Raw genomic sequence first — 23,213 nt, forward strand, 5'->3', positions numbered from 1 at the left:
TGTGGTTGATAGCTGCATGGAATATAAAATATGGTAGTACGAAACTTGTAGTAATATTGGTTATGAAATTGTATTTAAATTCTCTTTTTTATTTAAATTTTTCATTGATGGTTGAGTAAGAAGTCAGTTTTTGTAGAAAATTAGTTGGAAGGGACATGCAAATCTATGACTATTTAATCAAAAAGGGAACTTTATTAACTCTTTGGATTAAAATATATCTTTCAGACATAATAGTAATTTTTCAAATTAAGCAACACGAGTGATATATACAAATACTATTAAATTGGTACTGTTAATAATTGATAATTATTATCAATAATTATGATTTGGTGTTTTTCGCTAAATGTTTCATATGTGTTTGTTCGTAGATCAACGATTTAACTAATTCATCAAAGTAATAATTATTTACAAAAATCGAAGGTTGAAGATTATTTTATACCCAAAATTAGTTGAATGTCATTATTTAAAAGTTACGTAATTAAAAGGTATGAATAATCGATAATGTGATCAGTTTTCGATTATTATCCTTGATGAGAGCCCCAAGGGTTGAAACGGTGGAAGATATTGATTGGTAAACACTATTCATGATAGACCGAAGCGAAAAAAAGGACATAAAATTCTCATCTATTATAACGTAAACAGTTTTAATTTAACATTAAAATTTTCTGATGTATAAAAGAACATGTCTGTCAAATATTTCACAAACATTTTGTTCCATGTCTTTGCACAGACATTTTGTTCTGTTAAATCACAAACAAAATGTTTGTGAAATCTTGTTTATTTAGCAAACATTCTTTTTATGTCTTATAAAAGTCACAAAATTAATTATAACATATTTACATTAATTATATCCATTTTTAGTGAACTAATTTTTCTATTTAAATTAATTATATTAAATTTGAATGAACTAATTTTTCTATTTAAATTAATTATATTAAATTTAAACGAACTAATAATTCTATTTAAATTAATTATTTATTTTTTCTGGCTGCATAAATATTTATAATTTCGTAGAACTTGCATTGCAAATTAAATAAAATTCGATTTAATTTATATTGCATATTGGTCCGAATAATGAAAAATCGTGTATATTTAATACAATATAAAATTTTACTCTAAAAATGAATATGAAATACTTGCACAGTAATCCATATACACTACAGTTTATTATAAGAGATAAAAGTTGGTAGTTTATTGTAACTGATAAAGATATCGTCGGTTAAAAATGACTATAAATTAGTTAAGTTCAAAATCAATAGATTGTGTTTATATTCTTCATAAACGGGTACACTGAAATAAATTATACTTTCGGTTAGCATCAATATCAGTTTTAAATCGATATAAAACATAAAATTCGATAAAAGCAGATAAAATAAAGTTACAGTAGACATTTATATTTCATGGTATAAATCGATTTAACCGTACTGTTTATTTCAGTCCTTGTTCATCGAACAAATTCAAGCGAAAAAGAGCAAAAAAAATAACGCAAAACTGTGAATCAAAATAGTCGTTCATATTTTACACAACGGGCTTAACCATTATAATTATTTTATTCTTCGTTAACTGAAAAGATAAAAAGGGCGCAACAAAAACGCACAAAAGAACGGGAATAGAGTGGTATAAACTGAATCAAAATAGGCGTTTGCGTTTCACAGCAAGAATTAGCTGTGTTAATTATTTTAGACCGCGTTTGAAAAAACTCAACAGAGACACAAGGGAACATGGTAGAAAGCGGATGAAAAAAAAGTGGAAAACTCTGGATGAAAGTGGGGTTTTATATATTTAACAGAGTAACTTCATCGTGTAATAATTATTTTAATTTGTTAATTGAAATATGAACGAACAAAGAATACTAATTTGGTGAAAATAAGTTGATAATTAAAATTATGAATTTATATGCAGAAGTTGTTCAAGTTTTTATTCATAAAAACAATTTGAAGAAAAGATATTGGAAATAAAATATTTCATAAACGGTTAATCGAAATTAGCATTTTAGAGTTTCAATTTAATTATTTTACAGTAGGTGTTTAAATTATTGTAGTTATAACAACGATTTTAGCAAAAACAATTTAACAAATATTTGAACAAAAAAAATTTAACAAAATTGTTAAAGTAATTTAACAAAATTTGTTAAGCGATTACAGATCTCTATCTAAAGAATAAAATCTGGTTTTCTCAAAAAAAAACCTTGAATTCACTATCAAACAATTAATTCATGTTTAACTAAAAAGTAGTCTACAAATAAAAGACATGACATAATCTAAACAAACATATTAGGAACATTTCAAAAAATTGTCTAGTACTTTTTTTTATTTTGTTATAAAAAGCTTTAGTCATCTTTCAGAATGCATCCCTATTTTAAAATAAAATAAAATAAAATAAAATAAAAATAAAGAAAATAAATATAAAAAAAATCAGAAGAATAAAAAGGACTGCACGTAAGAATTTTTCAATACCTACGATGCATGATTTGTGTCAATTGTTGCTTGGAATCGATATTATTTTGAAGCACAGGATAAAATGTGTTGACAGTTAAATAGCAGTTGGGTCGCTATGAGAAATACTAGAATGCTTTGGGATAGCCAATAAGAGGATAAGTAAGTACGCAGCCAACGAAAGCTCCGTAAGTAATAATTCTCTTCCACCCTCGAAATTCGATATCCGATGGGGTAAGCTATTTCGTCGGATTTTGCTTTGATCCTTCGTCCACTTTAGGGTTTGCTTCCAGCACAGGGGCTGACATGTGCATTGGCAAACGAAGAAAACCGAGACCATTCGACTTCAAGGGAAATTATAGGAAATTTAAGAACCGTCAAGAATTTAGTATCACTGAATTTCCTTTTACTGTTCAACTATTATTCATACTGTTTACTTAATTATATTTATAGGGAAATCTATATTCATGTATATAATATAATAACTGACATTTATGAGCTTATGATATATTGAAGTTTATAAAGTCAATTACTGTGTAAGTTGCTGACTGTGAATTTTAGATCAAGTGATTTCTTATACTTTTCAAACCTTACGCATTGTAAACGTATAAGTATGTGCACATATTATAAATGTATAAATAAGTGCAATATAATAATTGTGTGTTAAAATGTTTATCCACAATAATTCTATGCCTTATGTATAGGTACATTCTGTAGCTAAGTAATAATTCTCTCAATAATAATTTTATATTAATTCTTCCTTGCATTATATTTCAAGTATTCCACAAAAATCCTTAAACATGATATTAAAAAAAACATGTTCCCTTCAAAAAGTACCTGTTAATCGAGAGATACAGAGCTTCTAATAGACTCATAATTGAGCACCATACTTGCATCTTCAAATCAGCCTAATTACCAAATACGTTCCCTAAACATCAGCCATTCAGCCCCCAATTGTCCGCTAATTGACAAGTTAGTCCCCGAACTTATTTAACCTGAATGAGACTTCATATTTAATTCCGTACAATAGCAACAACATCGTTGAATAGAATCGTCGAGCCGCTTCTGAATTTTCAAACGAAATACGACCTTTATTATCATTTCCCGGTGCCGCAGCTGCATAACATAATAGCCGGTGGAGAAGAAAAATCGTTTTCTAAAGCGATTTTCCGCGCCGGAACAATAGCGGTTGAAATAGCTCAATTAAAACGATAGAACGTATCTGTGTGTCTCTATATATAAATACGCTATATAGATATTCGTCGCGAGACTTCGAAACGTAAAAGTCCCAAGCTGTATCGGTGCAATTAAAAAACTTCGATGGGTCGAAACTATCGAGTGCCGCTCATCAATTGTTCGCCTCGATTCGGGAATAAGAAAAAGAAGCAACGGGTCAAAAGAATCAGGGGTGGGGGGCTCGGGGGAAGAAGTAACACAGGGAAAGAGACAGTAAAGGCTGAATTATTATGTCCGGACATTACAATTGAAGTAGTCGTATCCCTTGGCTCTATCTCGCCGATAGCACGCGAAAGTTGTTCGTACTTTTACGGATAAAGATCTCGAACAGAGAAGTACGGTCGTTTGCAAACTAATCGAGCCGTCGCTTTTCCTTACAGGGTGTCGAAACTTTCCAAGGCTGTCAACTTTTCCTCGAAACCGCCCTTTACTTTCTTCCATCTATCCGCCACCACCCCCCGTTCATCGTTTTTGCACGCCTTTTCTCTGTAACGACAGCGACGATCTGCGAAAGTGAAGCAGGGTCGTGTTCTTTACGTTTTTTTTTCTTTTTTTTTTTGCTTTATCTTTTGTCCCCGATGCTTCTGTTTCTTTACGTGTGCCAAGAAACAGCAGTTGTATTCGGCGCTACTTTAAGGAGAACATTTGAAAAGCGTTTTCCGCGTTACTACCACCCACCCCTTAACCCCACTGTTATTTCTGGAGCAGAGGGTCGATAGGAGAGTAAAAATATTATTCCATCGTCGTACGTGCATAAATTTCCCTCCTGTCGCCGGGAGTGGTTTTGAGGAAGGAAAAAAGGAATATTGTTCCGAGAGTGGAAAGGAAAATCGAACTTTGTTCACTTAAACGCCGGTGATAGAGAGAAATTAATTTTTTTACGAGTCGAATATTTGGAGAGTGTTAGCACAGCTTGGAGAAGTGGGATATTCGCGAACAGAGTTTAATTATGGTGTTTCATATATGCGAGGGGTGGACGGGCAAGTATTACGTTTACAAGTTGAAAAATTGCTTGTGCTCCAAATCTTCGCAATTTCACATTTTGAAATTTAATAAGGTACTTTTGCGTTTTTAAATTTTACAATTTTTAAATTCCTGAATTTCGAAATTTTTGAACTTCAAAGCCTGAATTCCTACATTTCTGAATATTTCGAAAATAGTATATGAGAAGTAATACCAATATTTAAATATTTAATACTTAAAAAATTCTTAAAATAATTTTAATAATAATATTAAAAACAGTAAAACAAACATTTCATGTGACGAATGTATAATTAAGTTTTTGATCAAAGCTTAAAAGGGGGTGCACACATGTATCAAACACACAAATGAAAATACACTGAATGTCATAATATAAATCCTACACGATTCAAAGATGGAAGAAAAAATGAAGGAAACGCGTTCGACGAAGTGAAGGCGAAACATAACTTAGTTAAGCGTTAAAGTTACGAGTAAAGAGGTGTGCAGTTAAACCGCGTTTCAATTAACACGTACATCCATTACATCGAAGTCGTGGTAGGCTATAGAAACGGGCAAACGAGCTCGATACTTCCTACGGGCCATGTATTTTGGGCAATCCGGTACAGCGTTAGGCCGTTAATATCGCAGCTTGATCTCAGCCCGGAGGAGCAAAGCTCGCTTTCAGGTTTAAATGGCGGCTAAGTAAGCTTTACTCCTCTTGCTCTTCACCCTTAACCACCCTTCGCCGTTACGTGGTACCGACTAATACGTATAACTGCACCTTGCGGTTGCCAGCACCATCCGATGCATAGACAAATACCAACGCCAAAAGCTCTCGAATATCATTCTTCTCTCTCGTTCTCGCGTTACAAACTATCCTACATTTTCTCTCTTCAACTTACATCCACCGGATTCTAACTTATAATACACGACGGCGTCGTTACCGTCAGTTCCCTTCTTGGCCGTGATTAGCGTTTCCTACATTCTGCCTCGCCAACTATCTTAACACCTGCAGTATCGGATCACGGTGCCTTCGTTTTTGTTTGTTGTTATCGGGACGAAGTTCTACACATTCTGACATGTATTCAAGATTCGTATTCGATATTCAAGATTCGGATTTCGTAATTTGATATTTGGTCAACTGTCAACTTTTTAGGTTTCTAAATATTCTTAAAAATCAAATAGTTTTCTTGCTATATTATCATTGTACATTACTGTATTATTACTAAATATTATTACAGTATTATTATATTATTATACATATTACTATATTATTCTTATGACAGTCAAACTCGCTCTTGATAGTCCTGTATACACATTATTACAATTTATATCGCCTTGTCAATCAACGACAACAGTAATTTCCTTCAATTCCTCTTTCATCTTAAACAAAAATAATTTTATATCATATACAGTAATTTTAACATAGATAAACGACGTCCAATAAAAATGCAATCCACGTGCATTTATTCAGGTCAAAGAAACTTAAATAACAGTTAAAGAATATAAGTGAATTTTTTATCGTGTCCATCATAGCTTTCATTTCCACACATAGAAAATAAGGAAACAGTGTCGGAAAGATGGCACGTGACGTCGATATAGTCTCACGAGGTTGCGGAAAAGTATAACGAGCTATGGACGACGAGGTTATGCGACGTGTCCCTTGAGCAACCCCGGAACACATTGCCCTGCGCGAGATTTCGTTATTAATATTTAACTGCGCCAGAAAGATTAAAAAGTTTCAGGAATTTTAATATAGCCACCACCCCTAGGGGAGTCGTTTCAACGCGGAGACCACTGCCAGACGCATACGACCCGAGTTTCCCTATGCTCCAGCGGATAAATAATACCGATGTAACTAGGGATGATAACTCGATCTCAAACTTATTTGCATCTTACTCCATACTTCGCTATGTAACCAAATTGTTCAACTTTGCTGTATAAGCAATGGGGAGTTTGAATAATATTGGCGAGAATTATCGAACTTTCTTGATTTCAATCGATACTGTCGGATAAACTTTAGCTTGGTTCTATTTAAGGAAACGCAAATCGATGACCGCAAATTCGGAGGCAAGTTCGCGAATCGAAGTTTAGATAAAGTTCTCGCGTCTTTTTAGGTGAAGTTCAAGTACAAGTACATTGTTTTTGGAGCTCTGGAAAGTCGATAGTTTTTACATTTTTTAATTTTTATATTTTCAAATTTTCAAGTTTATTGATTCCCATGTTCTCAAATTTCAAGGTTCATAAACTTTTCAGGCTGAAATTTCCAGTTTTTTGATTCCTGTATTCGAAATTTCCAATCCCCTGCATTTTTGCATTTTTGCATAAATTCTCAAATTTCTAATTTTCAAGTTTTTAGGATTCCTCTGTTTTCACGTCCCTGAACTCTCAAAATTTCGATGTTTTTAGAGACCTACATTCCTAAATTTCCAATTCATCCAATTTTCAAGATTTTATTGTTCTAACCTCCCAAATTTGACAAACGTAAAACACAAAAACTTGAATATCTCAAACTTCCATCAATCTTCTCTATTTTCCCAAAAATTAAAACAACCAAAATTATCAAGCTAATTTCTCTCTTCTTTGATAATTGCATAACTACCAACTCCCAAAGTCAAATATCACAATTTAATAAAAATTTTTTAATTATCTCAAATTTGCATTGCAACTAAAATAATGAATAATTCTCATTTCACATAAAAAAAAACTTGAATTTCACATTGAAAACAATGTAGTAACCAATCAAACATAAATTACAAGAAATCGGTTGTGCATTGTACTCGTTATATTAATTAAACAGCAAATGAAAGGCGTGATCTAAGTTGCATAACTATAGTATAGTTTCAGTGAATCTTTCCACCTGAACAAGCGCATAACTTTCTTGGCAACGGGACAATATTAATTGGATACATCGTCGCTAACTTTCGTGATGGTAACAAGCGTGGAACGACCATAAAATGGTATTCAAGGGAGTGATACGTAATGACAAACGGTGAAACAATGTTTCTCTATAATTCGTCTCATCTACTGTTTTCATAATTGTACATCTACTTTATGTTTGTTGTGTTTGGTTAGATTTACTAGTTTAAGTAAATCAAATTTCGACTATGTTATAACATGTATGTACTTCTATTATTATACATATGTTTTATGATATACAACACTATTATACATATATGTAGTAATAGTAGTATTATATGTATATGTGTATATACATATATGTATTAATATAATGTAGTACATGTTCATACATTATTCTGGGTCATCAAAAAATATGTTTTTATGTTGCTATATCGCTATTTTTGAACATCCCAAATTTTTCTATTATTGTACTCAATTTTTATATCCCCATTCTTTTATAATAAATCTGAAATCATATATGAAGCTCAAACTACACATCAATATATGATTTTACATATTAGCATGTTCCAGTCATTAAACATTGCAATTCTTTTGATTCTTCTCAGACTTCACTATAAGAAAAACTTCTTTCGACACGTACAAAAATAATTTTTCAAAATCAATGAAACCTCCTATGTTGTAGGATTAACAAAATTACTACTCATAAAAATTTATAAATGACTACATTAATTACCAAAAATAAATGAATGCATAAATCAATAACACCAATACGAATAGCAGAGAGAAGAAAAATAAGAAGCTAATAATAATTACAGTGGTATCCAAATATGTTACAGTAACAGTCTACCTAACCTTCAAAACCATCCACCAATATCAATTTAATCGCAGTTACTGGCCGCAATTACCTCAATACAATTAATCCAAAGCATTTACCATCGTAAGAAAAGCGTTTTTGACCCAGGTTGGTCAAGGAAAAGCGTGCACTAGAAGGGTAGAAAAAGGAATTCGGTGCATAGAAAGAAGCAAGAAGGCCGTGCAGGATAGGTCGGTCAGGGGTTGAGGCGCAAGGGCGGCGTCGGGGAAAACAAAATAAAAGAGGAAAACCGCTGGCAATTTTTCACTAGCTTTTTTAAGCGTGGCTTAGGTACTCGTAGAGCGAGTTTGAATCGATTTTTCCAGCGGCACGGAGCGAGGGGGTCGGCGGGGGGCTGGAGGGGGTGGCGTTGGTACCATTTTTCTGCCGTCTCCTTGTGCCAAGCGATGCGAACTGTACCTACTTTCAGCTGTTTCGTCGGCAAACGCGAATGTCACACTAAGTTCGGATTTTAGATCGAACTCCGAGATCCTGGAACTTACCGCTGGATTTTCCTGTCAAACGAATGCTTTGCTCGATACGCGGGGATTTCGGAGATTAAGAGCACCGAGAAACGTCCGGGTTTAAACGACCCACCACTTACTTTCCCTCCGTTTTTGACGGTGATACGTTGCGAGCACGGGGGGAGAAAAAAAACCTGTTCCATGACCAGACTCGTGTACGCTGCCGCTTAAAAATTTTGCGGCGCTACCCGTTTTTCCCTTCTATTTCGTGTTTTTTTTTCCTTTTCGGACGATACGAAATTTTTTGATGCACGCTCGTTTTATTGGAAACAGTATCGCGTGCTCCATCTGACTACGCCGCCATTAATTATTTTGTCATTTGTAAAGCTACCGGCTCTCGGACGTAATGCGAGCTTTTCCTACAATTTTGCGTTTACATTTTTGAGTAGGACGCTTTCGAATTTGTGTTTGCTGAATTTGGTTTCTGTTGACATTTTCAGCACGTATATTTTTGTCAAGAACGACAGTTTTTATGGGAACCTTTATATTTTGAAATTATTTTAACTGATAATTAGACCCTCATTTAATATTTTGAGAACGGTGAATTTTAAGAGAACAATTTATATTTTATGAGGTGTGTCACTGTATGTAAGTTCATTGAATGTATGTTAAGTTCAGGTCGATTCAGGTGACGAGTTATAAAGTTTAATTCTTGAACCAGTTTTTTAATTTGATTTTGCTTATCAGTAGCACATATCTTCATATACTTGTGGAAGGTTTACTTTTTAGACTGAAATTTTGACTATTTTTAAAACTGATTTACATTGATAATTGATCTATGTATCTCACATATGTTTCATTAATGTATAATTACAACTGTATTGCTATATATGAGATAGTGTAATTATATAATTAAAGTTACTGTATAAATTATCATAATTATATGTTATTTTATATTACTATAAATAGTGTATATTAGCAAAAATATCTATTTCGAATTTATCTCAATATTTTCTTCAATAAAAAAGTTCTATTTGCAAAACTCGAGGTGACCCGATTTCTCCAGGCAAACAAACTGTTTTCGAATTGTTTTTTACTCACATTGTACTATATCCTGTAAACTTTTTTTATCTAATACAAATAAAAAATATGTTTATATTTTTTCATATTAGTCATTTCTCTATGGTTGCCATTTTGCGTCGCTTTCTACAAGAAAATGCAGACAAGCGAAGAAAGTACGTAGAAAAATATTTAGGTGCAAACTAAATATTTGAAATCGAAGCATATTGATTATAAAATTATTTGATCACGTGGCTGTTGAAATTATTTTATAATTGTAAAATTCTGACAGAACTTGTTACCGAACGAAACAAAATGAAACAGATTACCGAGGACCACGTTGAAACCGCAATTTTACCTTTTTCCGTATATTTAAAACGTAAACGTTTCGATCAATACGAGCCTGTCATTTCGATGTTGAAATATCAGCGAACAGTTGATATCATTTACGATTCAGACTCGAAATCCTGGCTCGCAGTTGAATATAATATTTCATGCAGGCGCGATAACAAAATACACACTTCGACAAATATGATTTTACCAATGAAAGCCTGGTTGAATATTTAAACAGTCTCGCGTACAAGAGAGAGAGGAAAAAAAGTATTTCATCCCGTGATAATAAATTACAAACACGCGTGACATCGAGACTGCCATTTAGATTTTATATATGGTTGTTCATAACAGCGTGCGACTCGTATATTTTTCTTTTTTTTTTGAGGCTATTAAATATCAGGAAACGACCGTCGCTCCTGACCAATATTAATTGCCACGTCATACTTAGTTAGTGGCCCATTTAGATAATTATAAATGATGCTGCTCGGTAATTGCAGCTATTGCTAAATATCGAAATAATGATTAAACTTTTTAGTATTAATAGCAGTTTTTGAAAATGTATCAAAACGACTATTGCTGTTAATATTTTTTTTTTAACATTTATATTAATCTTGCATTTATTTATAGTTATAAGTAATTTTTATTACTATGTCATTACGAAGGAAATTATTAGATATTTTTATGTACACATTAAAAAAAAAAAAATTTTTTATTAGCAAAGTCTAAGAACCTCAACTTCTAAATAATTGACTAAAAAATCAGAAAGTAAAAACATTTAATTTTTGTATTCATAGAAAAGTAACAATTATATTCCTAAATGAAATAAATCAAAATATAATGAATTGTCTCCAAAAAATATACTATAAAATAGTTTCATGTTATCCCAAAAATAAATTGAAAAAAATACACAATCAAATTTGTATATTTTCTGATACTTTTGAAATCGATCGACAGGCAAATTTTGGAATCAATCATTTTATTACCAGTCATCAGATTTTATTATCAGTTCTAAAATTTTATTATTCATCAATTACCCAATTTTATCGGTCCTCAAATTTTATTATCAATCGATTACCAAATTATATTAGCAACCGCAGAGCATAAAGATTTCGATCAACGAGGTTTCAATTTTCGGTCGGTAATAAATCGATTTGGCGTATCGATTTATTGACACGATTCATCAGGAAGTCATATTTGCGTGAATTCATCTTCCAATAGCGATGACCGACTTTGAAAGCAGTCGACTCTCAGAATATTATCGTCTTGCCTTCATCGATCCATGAGTCGAGACGGGCTCAAGATATCCAAGCTTTGTAAGTTAGGTAGATCACGGATCATAGCATGATAAACATTATTATAGTTCGCTTCGATGCATCGTGAAACGTTGAATGTTGAGGACCCGTAAAAGGTAGCAACGAGAAGAACAGTTTAGGGTCGTTCAAGATACGATAAATCCACGAAATCTCAGTTAATTTAACGATGTTGAAGTGTACGAATATTTTAGTCATTTTGACTCATTTTGGGTGAGTTTATGCAATTATTAATTTTGATTTCTTTGACGTGTGTCGATATGTAAATACAGTACACTTGTGAGCAAATTTGGATAGCGGAAATTTTTATATTTTATATGGATGGCAAGATAAATGAGTTATCGGATTTAAAGCTGATTCTCATACTGAAATTTAATTTCAGGTTTGTTTTATAAAATAAATTTATTTTAAATTAGTCGCATTGACAGTAGAGTCACTAAATTGATTCTATATACCATGTTCAATTCTCAAATTTTATTATATATATTTTTTGTTATAATGTATATTGTTTGTTTTATAAAATAAATTTAATTTAAATTAGTCACATTAACAGTAGAGTCATTAAATTGATTCTATATACCATGTTCAATTCTCAAATTTTATTACATATATTTTTTGTTATAATGTATATTGTTTGTTTTATAAAATAAATTTAATTTAAATTAGTCACATTGACAGTTGAGTCATTAAATTGATTCTATATACCATGTTCAATTCTCAAATTTTATAATAAATATTTTTTTTAAATAACACTCTTAAAAATTATTTCCTAACACATTATTTTAATACCAAAATTGCTATACCTAACTTCAGTCAAAATTATTACACATGCCTCACAAGTATTATTCAGCATTACTAAAGACGATGAAACAACTACTGAAACAATAACTAGATAGAACAATCACCAAACAAAGACAAAGATTATTCGATGTCAGCAGAATTTCAGCCGGCGTTAAATTAAACTAGTAAATAAATGTAAGATCTGTTTGAAGGAAAAGTCACTGAACCCTGACACGGATAAGTGAACATTACATACTGTTCACATAATTTTACGTCAGTGTTCACGTTATATAGTTATATTATCACTCGTATACCACGAAGAGAAGGGTAAGTCGTCTTTAATGAGCGAGATTAAGAGGACTTACGAGATTTCGCCGAAAGGAGCGAAGGCTTCCCTTAATGTCTGCGTCTCGATCTCCGGGCTCAGATCTCCAACAAATATGTGGTAGTGTTCTGAAAAAATACAAATCAAACTGTTACAAAAAATTTGTAGAAACAAGGTTTTTGGGCACAAAGTTTAGATACATGTTCTAGGTTTAGGATAATGAATGATTACGATTATGTACTTTTATTTGAGATGTATAGAAAGATGGCTTTTTAGGTTAGGATGTTATTCAGTTTATGTTCACTCTATATGGAGGATATTGGTTGATCAATATGTTCATTTGATTTTACAGGTTAAGTTCACTCCATATCCCAACTCTTCAAATCCGAAATCTCCAATTTCTAATTTTCTAAATTCTGAACCTTCAAATCCCAAAATCTTCAAAAGCCAAATCTCCAAATCTCAATCTTCAAATCCCCAAATATGAGTATATCCCAAATCTCCATAACCAAAATCGTCACATCTCAAATTTCCATATGCCAAATCTTCATATGTTAAATCTGCAAATCCCAATCTTCAAATCTCCAAATCTTTAATTCTGCGAATCTCCATATCCCAAATCTCCAAATCCCAATCTTCAAATCTCCAAAGCTCTAATTCCCCGAATCTCTATATCCCAAATCTCCAAATCCCAATCTTCAAAAGTTCCAAATCTCTAATTCCCCGAATCTCCATACCCCAAATCTCCAAATCCCAATCTTCAAATCTCCAAATCTATAATTCCCCGAATCTCCAAATCCCAATCTTCAAATCTCCAAATCTGTAATTCCCCAAATCTCCAAATCCCAATCTTCAAATCTCCAAATCTCTAATTTCCCATATCTCCATATCCCGAATCTCCAAATCCCAATCTTCAAAAGCTCCAAATCTCTAATTCTCCGAATCTCCATATCCCAAATCTCCAAATCCCAATCTTCAAATCTCCAAATCTCTAATTTCCCATATCTCCATATCCCAAATCTCCAAATCCCAATCTTCAAAAGCTCCAAATCTCTAATTCTCCGAATCTCCATATCCCAAATCTCCAAATCCCAATCTTCAAATTTCCAAATCTGAGTATAACCCAAATCTCCAAATTCCCAAATTCCCAAATCACCAAATCCCAATCTTGAAATCTCCAAATCTCTAATTCCCCAAATCTCAATACCCTAAATTTCCACATCCCAAATTTCCATATTCCAAATCTCCCAATCCCAAATTCCTAAAATCCAAATTCCCAAAGAGAAGTATAACAGATATTACCCCAATCCATCGATCAAAGCAGTAATCAAAGTGGTCATACTGTTAGCCAACGAAGTGTTACAGGAAATGTACAAACGAAATTTCGTGGCATGATCACTAATTTGTATCCGGCATCGCGTCCATGTATTGTATGTCAACTACAACGGAGTTTGAACCAGGTATTAACCAACGTGTGACATTGCTCGACTACTTAATTAAATCGCTTCCACGTATGAATGCACCGTTGCAGGGGAACAAATGTTGCGTCTACGCAAATCGTATCATTGGCTGATCGAGTGATTCCATTGTCTCTGAACAGCTTTGTGATTTATAGCAACGTTATCGATCATCGTTACAACGTTATAATTGCAGCTAAATAAGTATGTTCGATGTTCTACATATTCATACATATCAAAGTATCAAAGTTATTAACGTCGTACATCGCGTTGTATTGATTTGGTGGCTAATATGGTGATTTATCTGGGGATAGGGCGCTGGAGGGAAAGGTTAGGTTCAATGAACTTAGTTTTTTAATTCACAGCTTTAATGATTTTTAAAGAAGCTAATTTCAAACTTCAATTAAATTAGCAAATTGGGAAGTACCTAAATTCTCAACTTTGCAAATGAACTTTGCAAATTTTCAAAACTTTTAATTCCAAATTTTGTATATTCTCATATTACTGGATTTCTACATTCTCAAATCCCTAAGTCCTTGAATTTCAAAATTCTCTTATACCAAATTTTCAAATCCTCAAGTTTCAAATTTCGAATTTTTCAGATCGCTAAAGTATCACATCTCCAAAATTTCCAAATTTCTAAATTTCCCAGTTTCTAAATTCCAAATCCCTAATTTTTGAAATCTCTAAATTCCCAAATCCCTAAATTTTTATTTTACTAAGATCCTAAAATTCTAGATTCCCAACTCCCTAAATTTCCAACTCTCTGTGTTCCCAAATCTCTACACTCTCAAATTCCTAAGTTCCCAAATCTCTAAATTCCTATGTCACTACATTACCAAATCTCTGGATTCGCAAATCCCTAAATTGCCAAATATGTTAATTTCCAAACCCCCAATTTCACAAATTGCCAAATCCTTCCAGTCTCAAATTTCTAAATCCCCAAATTTACAAATCTCCACACCCTAAAATTTCAAAAATTCCAAATTCCTGAAATCCCCAAATTTTCATACTACCAGTTTCCCAAATCCTGTAATTCTCAAAACATCAAATCCTCAATTTCTTTAATTTCTAAATTTAAATGTATAAAAATAGGAATAACATGCAATATAAATGATGGCAATTTGAACCATTTTCGTTTAAAAATTCTCCCTTCTAATCCATGCAACTCATGCGTTCCAAAGATTAGGGTCGCGATTGACCCAATCCATTTTACGTTCAGGGTTAAAATCAGACCCTGATGTATATTCGAACCGATAAGTATTGCGTACTTAAGCCGATAACTTCTGAGTTGTACGTGCTTAATTAAATCGGTGATTAGTCTTCCTTGACAATTCACTGTACCGCGTTTAGACAAATTTATAGGTAAAATCGAATACTCGTAATGGAAATTCGCAGATTACTCACGTTGCATGCATATAGATCGGGCAGCGAAATTATGCGGCTGAAACTGGCATCAGTCAAACGTAGCTCTAAATGCATTTAGAGCTGTTCCATTTAACTGATTCTATGTGAACAGTGTTGGATAAGTGAGAACAGAATATTGATAATCACGGTGATATTTGTTAACTGCAATATGATTTTCACTTGGAATTTCGTGTGATTAATGACGGAATGTGCTGAGTACATCGCGATATTCCATAAGTTATGTCGCTTTTATTTCATTCATACGTGCAAATGTGTTCACTTTGCGACTGTTTATTAATTTCGGCGATGTTTTATGCAGGTTTGTTTACGGATTGTAAAAAATATTTGTTGAAAAATTATTATTGTCGATATTTGGTAATGGAATACGTCACAAAGTATTTATTTGAAATAAATGGTATGCACTATGTACTTTATTTATTATATTGTTTTTATATTATGTGATGTTCAATTTTTTTTAATGCATATTGGGCTAAAATTATATACAATTTATTTTAAAGAACGTTTTAAAGAACTTTTCTGTAAAATTTAGAATAATAAAGACAGTTAGGTCAAAGACACTTTACCATCTTAGGTACAAGCAACATTACTTAATAATTAAATATTTCTTGAAATAAAAAAATTAATTATAACTTCTAAAATTATAGGAATTCACAAGAATAACCAAATATGAGTCTTGTTTATCTTGAAGATTCATTAGGAAAAGTAGTATCAAAATGGCTGACCCAAAACTAACCTCTCCTCATCACAGCTATTCGATTATACATGTATGTTACTATTTGAGTCGTTACGTAATCGAAGACACGTAGCAATCAATATATCATAACGAAAGAATTCATAACTTCTTAAAATCAAAGAATTATTAACTATCTTCTAAAACAACGATTCATAAAAGTATAATAAGAAAGATTCAACAAGAGAAATTTATATCAAAATGGCTGACCCAAAACTAACCTGTCCGTGTCAATCAGTTATTCGATTATATTACTATTTAAATCGTTACATCATCGAAGACACGTAGCAATCAATATGTTAGAAAGGAATCATTATTGTTTAAACTCAAGGAATTAAATATTAACTATCTTCTCAAATAACGATTCATAAAAGAAGAAGAAAGTTATATCAAAATGGCTGACCCAACTAACCTTAATTCGATTACGATACTTAATTCAAGATGTCATGAGTGACAGATAGCATCCAATATATTATAAAAAATTGTTAGAATGTTGTCGTGCAGTGTAGTACGCGAAATTCCCTGTTCTTCACATATTTCTGTCGGTGCTCTCCGGTGGAACGCCTTTGCCCATCGAATTGTCGACATTCGTCTTCGCGATTAGATGCGGTTGCGTGATAGACGGTGGCCAACAACGAACATGATCGGCAAAGGACCGCCTCCAGAATATCGAGAAAATCCGAGGATGAACATAGCAACGGCAATTCCGGCGTTATCTACGCTCGTCTAGGGACAATGCATCATGCATCGCGTTGCCGTTGCTGCCGTCGTAGAAACCAACGTTGGTAGTATACCATGAGCCATAGCACAGTTTGAGCTATGCATTGGCCAATATGTCGTTCATCCCCTAAATCACGACGATTTACAGTTGAGCCCGGTCGCGCTATCAATGCCGGCTCGCGTATACCTAACCTACGCTCTTTCGTTTGTCACAGGATTGACGAAATAAAAACTGACATCGAAAAATTCGAGAAACACGCAATTTCTGATGCTTTTTTGCCGCTCTTCCCTTTTGTTCCCTGACACGACAACGGCCAACGGCTCACTCGTATTTTTGTTCGACACAATAAATGCATCGAAGATAGGATGACAGAAGGGAGATACACGGAAGGTACACCGGCATTTCATGGCGATTGCGAACCGAAGAATGGGTTAGATATTATTCATCCTTCACATTTCTTCTATCAATTACTTCTCGTACTTTCACAGTTTGTACAGGTTAGATTAGGTGTATAGGCAGTTTTGGTTACACATTGATAACATATGAGAAGAGTTATGTTTAGGAGATATATTGTAAAACACTAGTTTTCATTAATAACAGAAGGATAATATAATTATTGGAATTTGAAATATTGTCATAATTATTAGAAAATCATTGTTTATGAGTTATCAATACATCTACAATTTACCTATGTCTATAATTGATCTAAAATATCTACAATTTATAAATGTATGTACATCCATAACAAATTTCAATTATTCATTCGTAATCTCAATTACCCGTACGTAGATGCAAATACAAGATGATTTTCAGTGCACAAAATGATCGAATTCGCTCCAAAATGGTGGCTGTCACATATCCACGAGCGGGAGTTAATGAAGTATTTTATAATTTGATGAACGAGTGCAAAGGCATATTGCATTTTTGAATTGAAGAGCACTTGGTCCGAAATTTTGGTGAATCGGTTGCACGAAATAAAACGAATTAACGATTGATAAGCTACTTCAATTAACCCAGCCACGTTCGGGATGGAGGACGCCTTTCCATGATGCATTCAACCAACGATGGTTGGTCTCACGATTCGTAACAATGCCACGGAATCGAAAGTGTATTGTGGGACGCATAATAGGAGCACTTTGTGATAAATTGATCGTTCTACTGGCAAGAACGTTCTCCGGTATGAACACCGTGAATGCTTGTTCTATGGCGAAAAATTGTCTCTGGCAATGGACCGAGCCTTTGACCGTTCGCAATCAACCAGCGACCGACAAATTTCCGATTCTATTATGAAGAATCAACAATTTAAAATATTGAACGAGAACAATTCGTTCGACCATGTTCGACCAGCCGGTTATCAACGTGACCCAGTGCGATTGTACAGTTAGAAAAATGAACAATCGTGGCGTTTCGACATCGAAATAATCCTTCGGAAAAAAAGGCTGGGGGGTAAATACTTCGGCAGAGTTTCCTCTAAATTAAAGTTAAATATTGAAATGTTTCGGAATTTTTCAATGTTCGCGGATTGTTCTTCCGGCCGAAAAGGTATAAATCAGATTTCATGCATTTTTTACCGGCTACAAATTGTACGAAACATTGAGCTACGAGTTGAAACATTCGTTTGAAAAAATAACGCAATCTGTAGAATAATTAAGCTTCGCCGTGTTTGTCGAATAAAATGTTTCACGGAACGGTGAAATACTGGTTTCGGATACCTTAAAAAAAAGAACGGAATAATTCAGGGTATACTACGATGTTTTTCATTTAATTACTGGTGCGGTTCGAACGTGATTATAGTGCACGTGTATTGTGAGATCGTGCTTGTGATTAATACATTTTCATTAACTACGATGAGGTATACAATTATTGGCTAGTTAAGTGGATTATTACTTTCACGGTGCACAGTTTTAATATTTGTAGATTTTACGTTTGTTATTTTATGAAATTTTGCAATTTTGCAAATTCGTTATGTAAATTTGTAAAGTTTAAGTTTGTACTTTATCAATATATCAATTTTACGATTTGTTAATTTATGAAGTTTTAAATTTGTAAAGTTCAAGTTTGTACTTTATCAATATTTCAATTTTACAATTTGCCAATTTGTCAATTTCTCCATTCGTTAATTTGTCAATATATCAGATCGACAACTTATCAACTTTTTGATCGTCAAAATCAAAATTTAGATATGTGAAAATTTGAACGTTTGAACAATAGAAAATTTCAGAATTTGAGAATTTGAAAGATTGACAACGTATAAGTTTGCAACATTGCAAATTCGTAAACTGATAAATCTATAAATTTTAAAATGTACCACTTTGTAGCATGAAAGGTTTGAAGATTTAAGATATGAAGATATGAAGGTTTAAGCATATGGCAATTAGATTGCTTGAATATTTGAGTATTTGAACACTGAAGAATTTGCAACAATGGAAGCTGAAAACTTGCAACTTGGCAACTTTTCCACTTTGTTAATTTCTCTATTTGAAATTTTAGTAATTGGAAAATTTGAAGCTTTGAAACTTTGAAAACCTGAGAGGTTGAATAACTGAATATTCGGGAACCTCAATATTTGAAAAATTGAAAAATGGGAGAATTGAAGAACTAAAAAATATAAGAATTGAAGAATCAAGGAATTGAGGAATTGAGGAATTGAAGAATTGAAGAACTGAAAAATTGAAGAATGCAAGAATTGAAGTAATGAAAAATTGAAGAATTGAAAAATTGAAAAACCGAAGAAATGGAAAATTGAAGAACTGAAAACTTGAAAAATTGAAAAACCGAAGAAATGGAAAATTGAAGAACTGAAAACTTGAAAAATTGGAAAACCGAAGAAATGGAAACTTGAAGAACTGAAAACTTGAAAAATTGGAAAACCGAAGAAATGGAAACTTGAAGAACTGAAAACTTGAAAAATTGGAAAACCGAAGAAATGGAAACTTGAAGAACTGAAAACTTGAAAAATTGAAAAATTAAAAATGAACAAGTTTGTAATTTTGAAACCTTACAACCATGCAACCTTGAAATTTTGCAACTTTCCAAATTTGCAACCTTGCACTTTCGTACATTCATAAATTTAAATATTTTAGAACTTGAAACTACAATAATTTATAAACACGAAAACTTAAAGATTCCTAAATTTGTACGACCGTAATTTTGATTAATTGCCTGGTCATATTATCTGTCAGAGGATTGCTAACGATGATATAGCTCATAATTCCACAAAAGAACCGCGAACAATTACTTTTCATTGAGAAAATTATTATTTTTCATGGTTGCGATTTGGTGCATTCAATCCATTGATAAGTCATGGTTCGTTTTTCACGGTTACCAATGGCTGATCTCTTCTTCGATAGCAGACTGGTTGGTAGAAAAATTCTTTCACCGGAAGCGATTAACTAAATGTCCCAACGGGAGTCAATCTGGTTCAGATCCCGATGGAGAACCGGGGGTAACTGTTTATTACCGACCGTGAGAAATGGAACAAGATTCACGCTGGGGAAAAGAAAGGATGAGATCAGCGACCGAATACAAATGCGAGAATTAAGCGCTGATTGGCCTCAACTCACTCAACTATGCGTGATTCGTTGGTTCGATTTTGAATTACGTTGTGAGAATTTTTCATGCTGGGAAAAGTGAGATTTAGATCATTTTGAACACTGTTCCTTTATCGAAGTGAGTTTCTGTATTCTACAATTTCTCTATGTTTAAAGAAACATTGCTTCGTTTTCATATTTACATATATTCAATCATTTAATAACATTGGTACAATTCCTTTTGTACAATAAAGAAAATTAAAATGCAATTTTTAAGAGTGTAGGTAAATGTGCAGCTTAATGTAATTATTATTTAAACCTTCGCCTCACGAAAATGAACCTTCGATAGTTGTAAATTAAAAATTGATTGTTAGACAATAACTGTGTCATTAGTAATTCAACATACACTGGTGTAGAATGTATAATTCAACGTATAGAGGGAAAGAAAATATTGGCTTTACAATCAAAGTTTGATACATTGCTGAAAGTTACGAGGAGGAGAAAACAATCAAGGATTGTAGCCCGCGCAAACTAATAATCACTAATCAAAAGTTATTTATATAACTAAAATTGATTGTGAGATAATAATGCATCTATCTCTCAAATTACTATAAAATTCAGTAGATCGTAAGTACTTGGAAACTTTTAACGACGTAGAAGAGCAGCAGCTTCATCTTTCTACCTCTGACAGTAAATCGTTTTACAAGGACGATATTCGTAAATTGGGTACAATGTAAAAAGTTATCGAACAAAGTAGCCGGTTATTGATTAAATCGCAGTTACCGATATTTAACGTTCCTCCAACAAATTTTTTATATTGATCGACAAATTTTTCTGATAATGTAACATTAATCGAACGAAGTATAGTGTTGCAGTAAAAAAATCTTCACGTACCACGTTCTCGTACTAATCACGATAAAATCGACGTGGTAATTACTATTATGAAATCGCTGTCAGCAGATTTTGATAAACGATATGCTAACTAGGTTACCAACGATGGGTACGTACGTTTAATTTCATTAGAATACGTTGAACATCCATTTAGAAAATTGTGCGTGTTAGAAAACAAGAGTAATGTACAAGGAACGAGACTGGCTAACAAATGTCCCGTATCATGGAGCACGCAATGATAGCCATAACTCAGTTATGTCTAATGAGCACACGTAAAGCATGGAGTAATGTACGAGCACGCATACGAATCTAAAAATAGTGTAAATTATGTGGATACCCGGTTCGTGGAATAATTTTTTATGTCTCATTACTTTCCGATTATTTGGCCTCTACTTTTATCATCACTCGTATGGAAAACATTGCTGATAAATAAAATTCATTGTAGGTATGTGAAGTAATATAACTGTTACAGTGATTGATATATTAGAGCTATTGTAATGTTTGGTTCATACTCCAATTCAAATATTAAGTTCATAGAAGTTCATAGAAATTATAATTATTATGTTATACATATCACACATGGAACATATGTAATGTGTGTTGATACACGTATTATTGTTATGATTGTTATGATTAACACGTATAACATATATCACACATGTGACACATATGTAATGTATATGGATAACATGTATAACATATCGCACATGGGACACATGTGATTATGTATAACATGTATAACATATATCACACACATGACACATATGTAATGTATATGGATAACATGTGTAACATATCACACATGGGACATATGTGATTATGTATAACATGTATAACATATATCACACACATGACACATATGTAATGTATATGGATAACATGTGTAACATATCACACATGGGACATATGTGATGTATATACATATGTATAACATGCATAACATATCACACATGGAACATATGTAATGCATGTACCATAACTCGTATAATACATATCACACATATAACACACGTAATGTCAGAAACACATATAACATATACAACACGTATAATATGATACACATAACACATGGAACCGTAACGAATAACACATGCATTAAATCTCACATACTTATTTTTATCGACCATCAAGTTCGGTAAACCGAAAAGTTGATAAAAAAGCGGCAACGCGTTTGAAAGACCAAACCCAAGTAAATGTCACCGGTAGGTACACCAAGCACGATCTTTTCTATTGGTCCGAACCGCAGTCCGATCGCATACAAATCCATGCTAACGTATAATAACGACAAAGCATAGTCGCGCGTCAAGACGCAAGATAAACTGGCAATTTCGTAGCGGACTTTCGTGGTCGCAATACGTATCGCGTACGATTCGTATAATACGTGGCTAGCTGGAAAAGCAAGAATGGAACGCGATTTCAGCTAGGATAGGAATTGGTATCCATTCAGGCAGGACAATACGAAGAAGGACGCACAAAAGTCCGAGCAATGCCATAGATCAAGAATCGAACACGGATGGCTCGTAGATCAAGGATTTCCTTAATTTCGCGAGGCAACGGTGAAATGTTGATTTAGAGGGCTTGCGCCAACGGGGCTTGCACGCACGCCTCTGCCCACGAGGAACCACGTTACACAGTGAAAGAGAGAGTAGGAGAGAGTAAGAGAGAGAGAGAGAGAGACCTCTATTAATTCTCTGTGCGGCGAAAAGCTAGCCGGGTGAACAGAATCGAATCCCGGCTTGGTTGGTCGCTTCCAGACCTCACGGTGCATCGGTGCACACGTGGTGTCCATAAGCCTGGGTTTGGCTTACGTTCCACGATGGGAAATATGGGTCACCACAC

General features: G+C 33.3%; 1 protein-coding gene across 11 annotated transcripts in view; it reads right to left on the bottom strand.

Annotated features, from left to right (window-relative positions):
• Positions 1–23,213, bottom strand: part of LOC100882696 (nucleolysin TIAR) — a 654,466-nt gene that overhangs the window by 140,037 nt on the left and 491,216 nt on the right. For all 11 annotated transcript variants that reach the window (XM_076532252.1, XM_076532250.1, XM_076532251.1 and 8 more), the window contains one exon: positions 12,658–12,745. In XM_076532252.1, the coding sequence (XP_076388367.1) occupies positions 12,658–12,745 (88 nt within the window). The remainder of the gene's footprint in view (positions 1–12,657; positions 12,746–23,213) is intronic.

The sequence above is a fragment of the Megachile rotundata genome, chromosome 5 (assembly GCF_050947335.1).
Source record: "Megachile rotundata isolate GNS110a chromosome 5, iyMegRotu1, whole genome shotgun sequence".
NCBI lineage: Eukaryota > Metazoa > Arthropoda > Insecta > Hymenoptera > Megachilidae > Megachile > Megachile rotundata.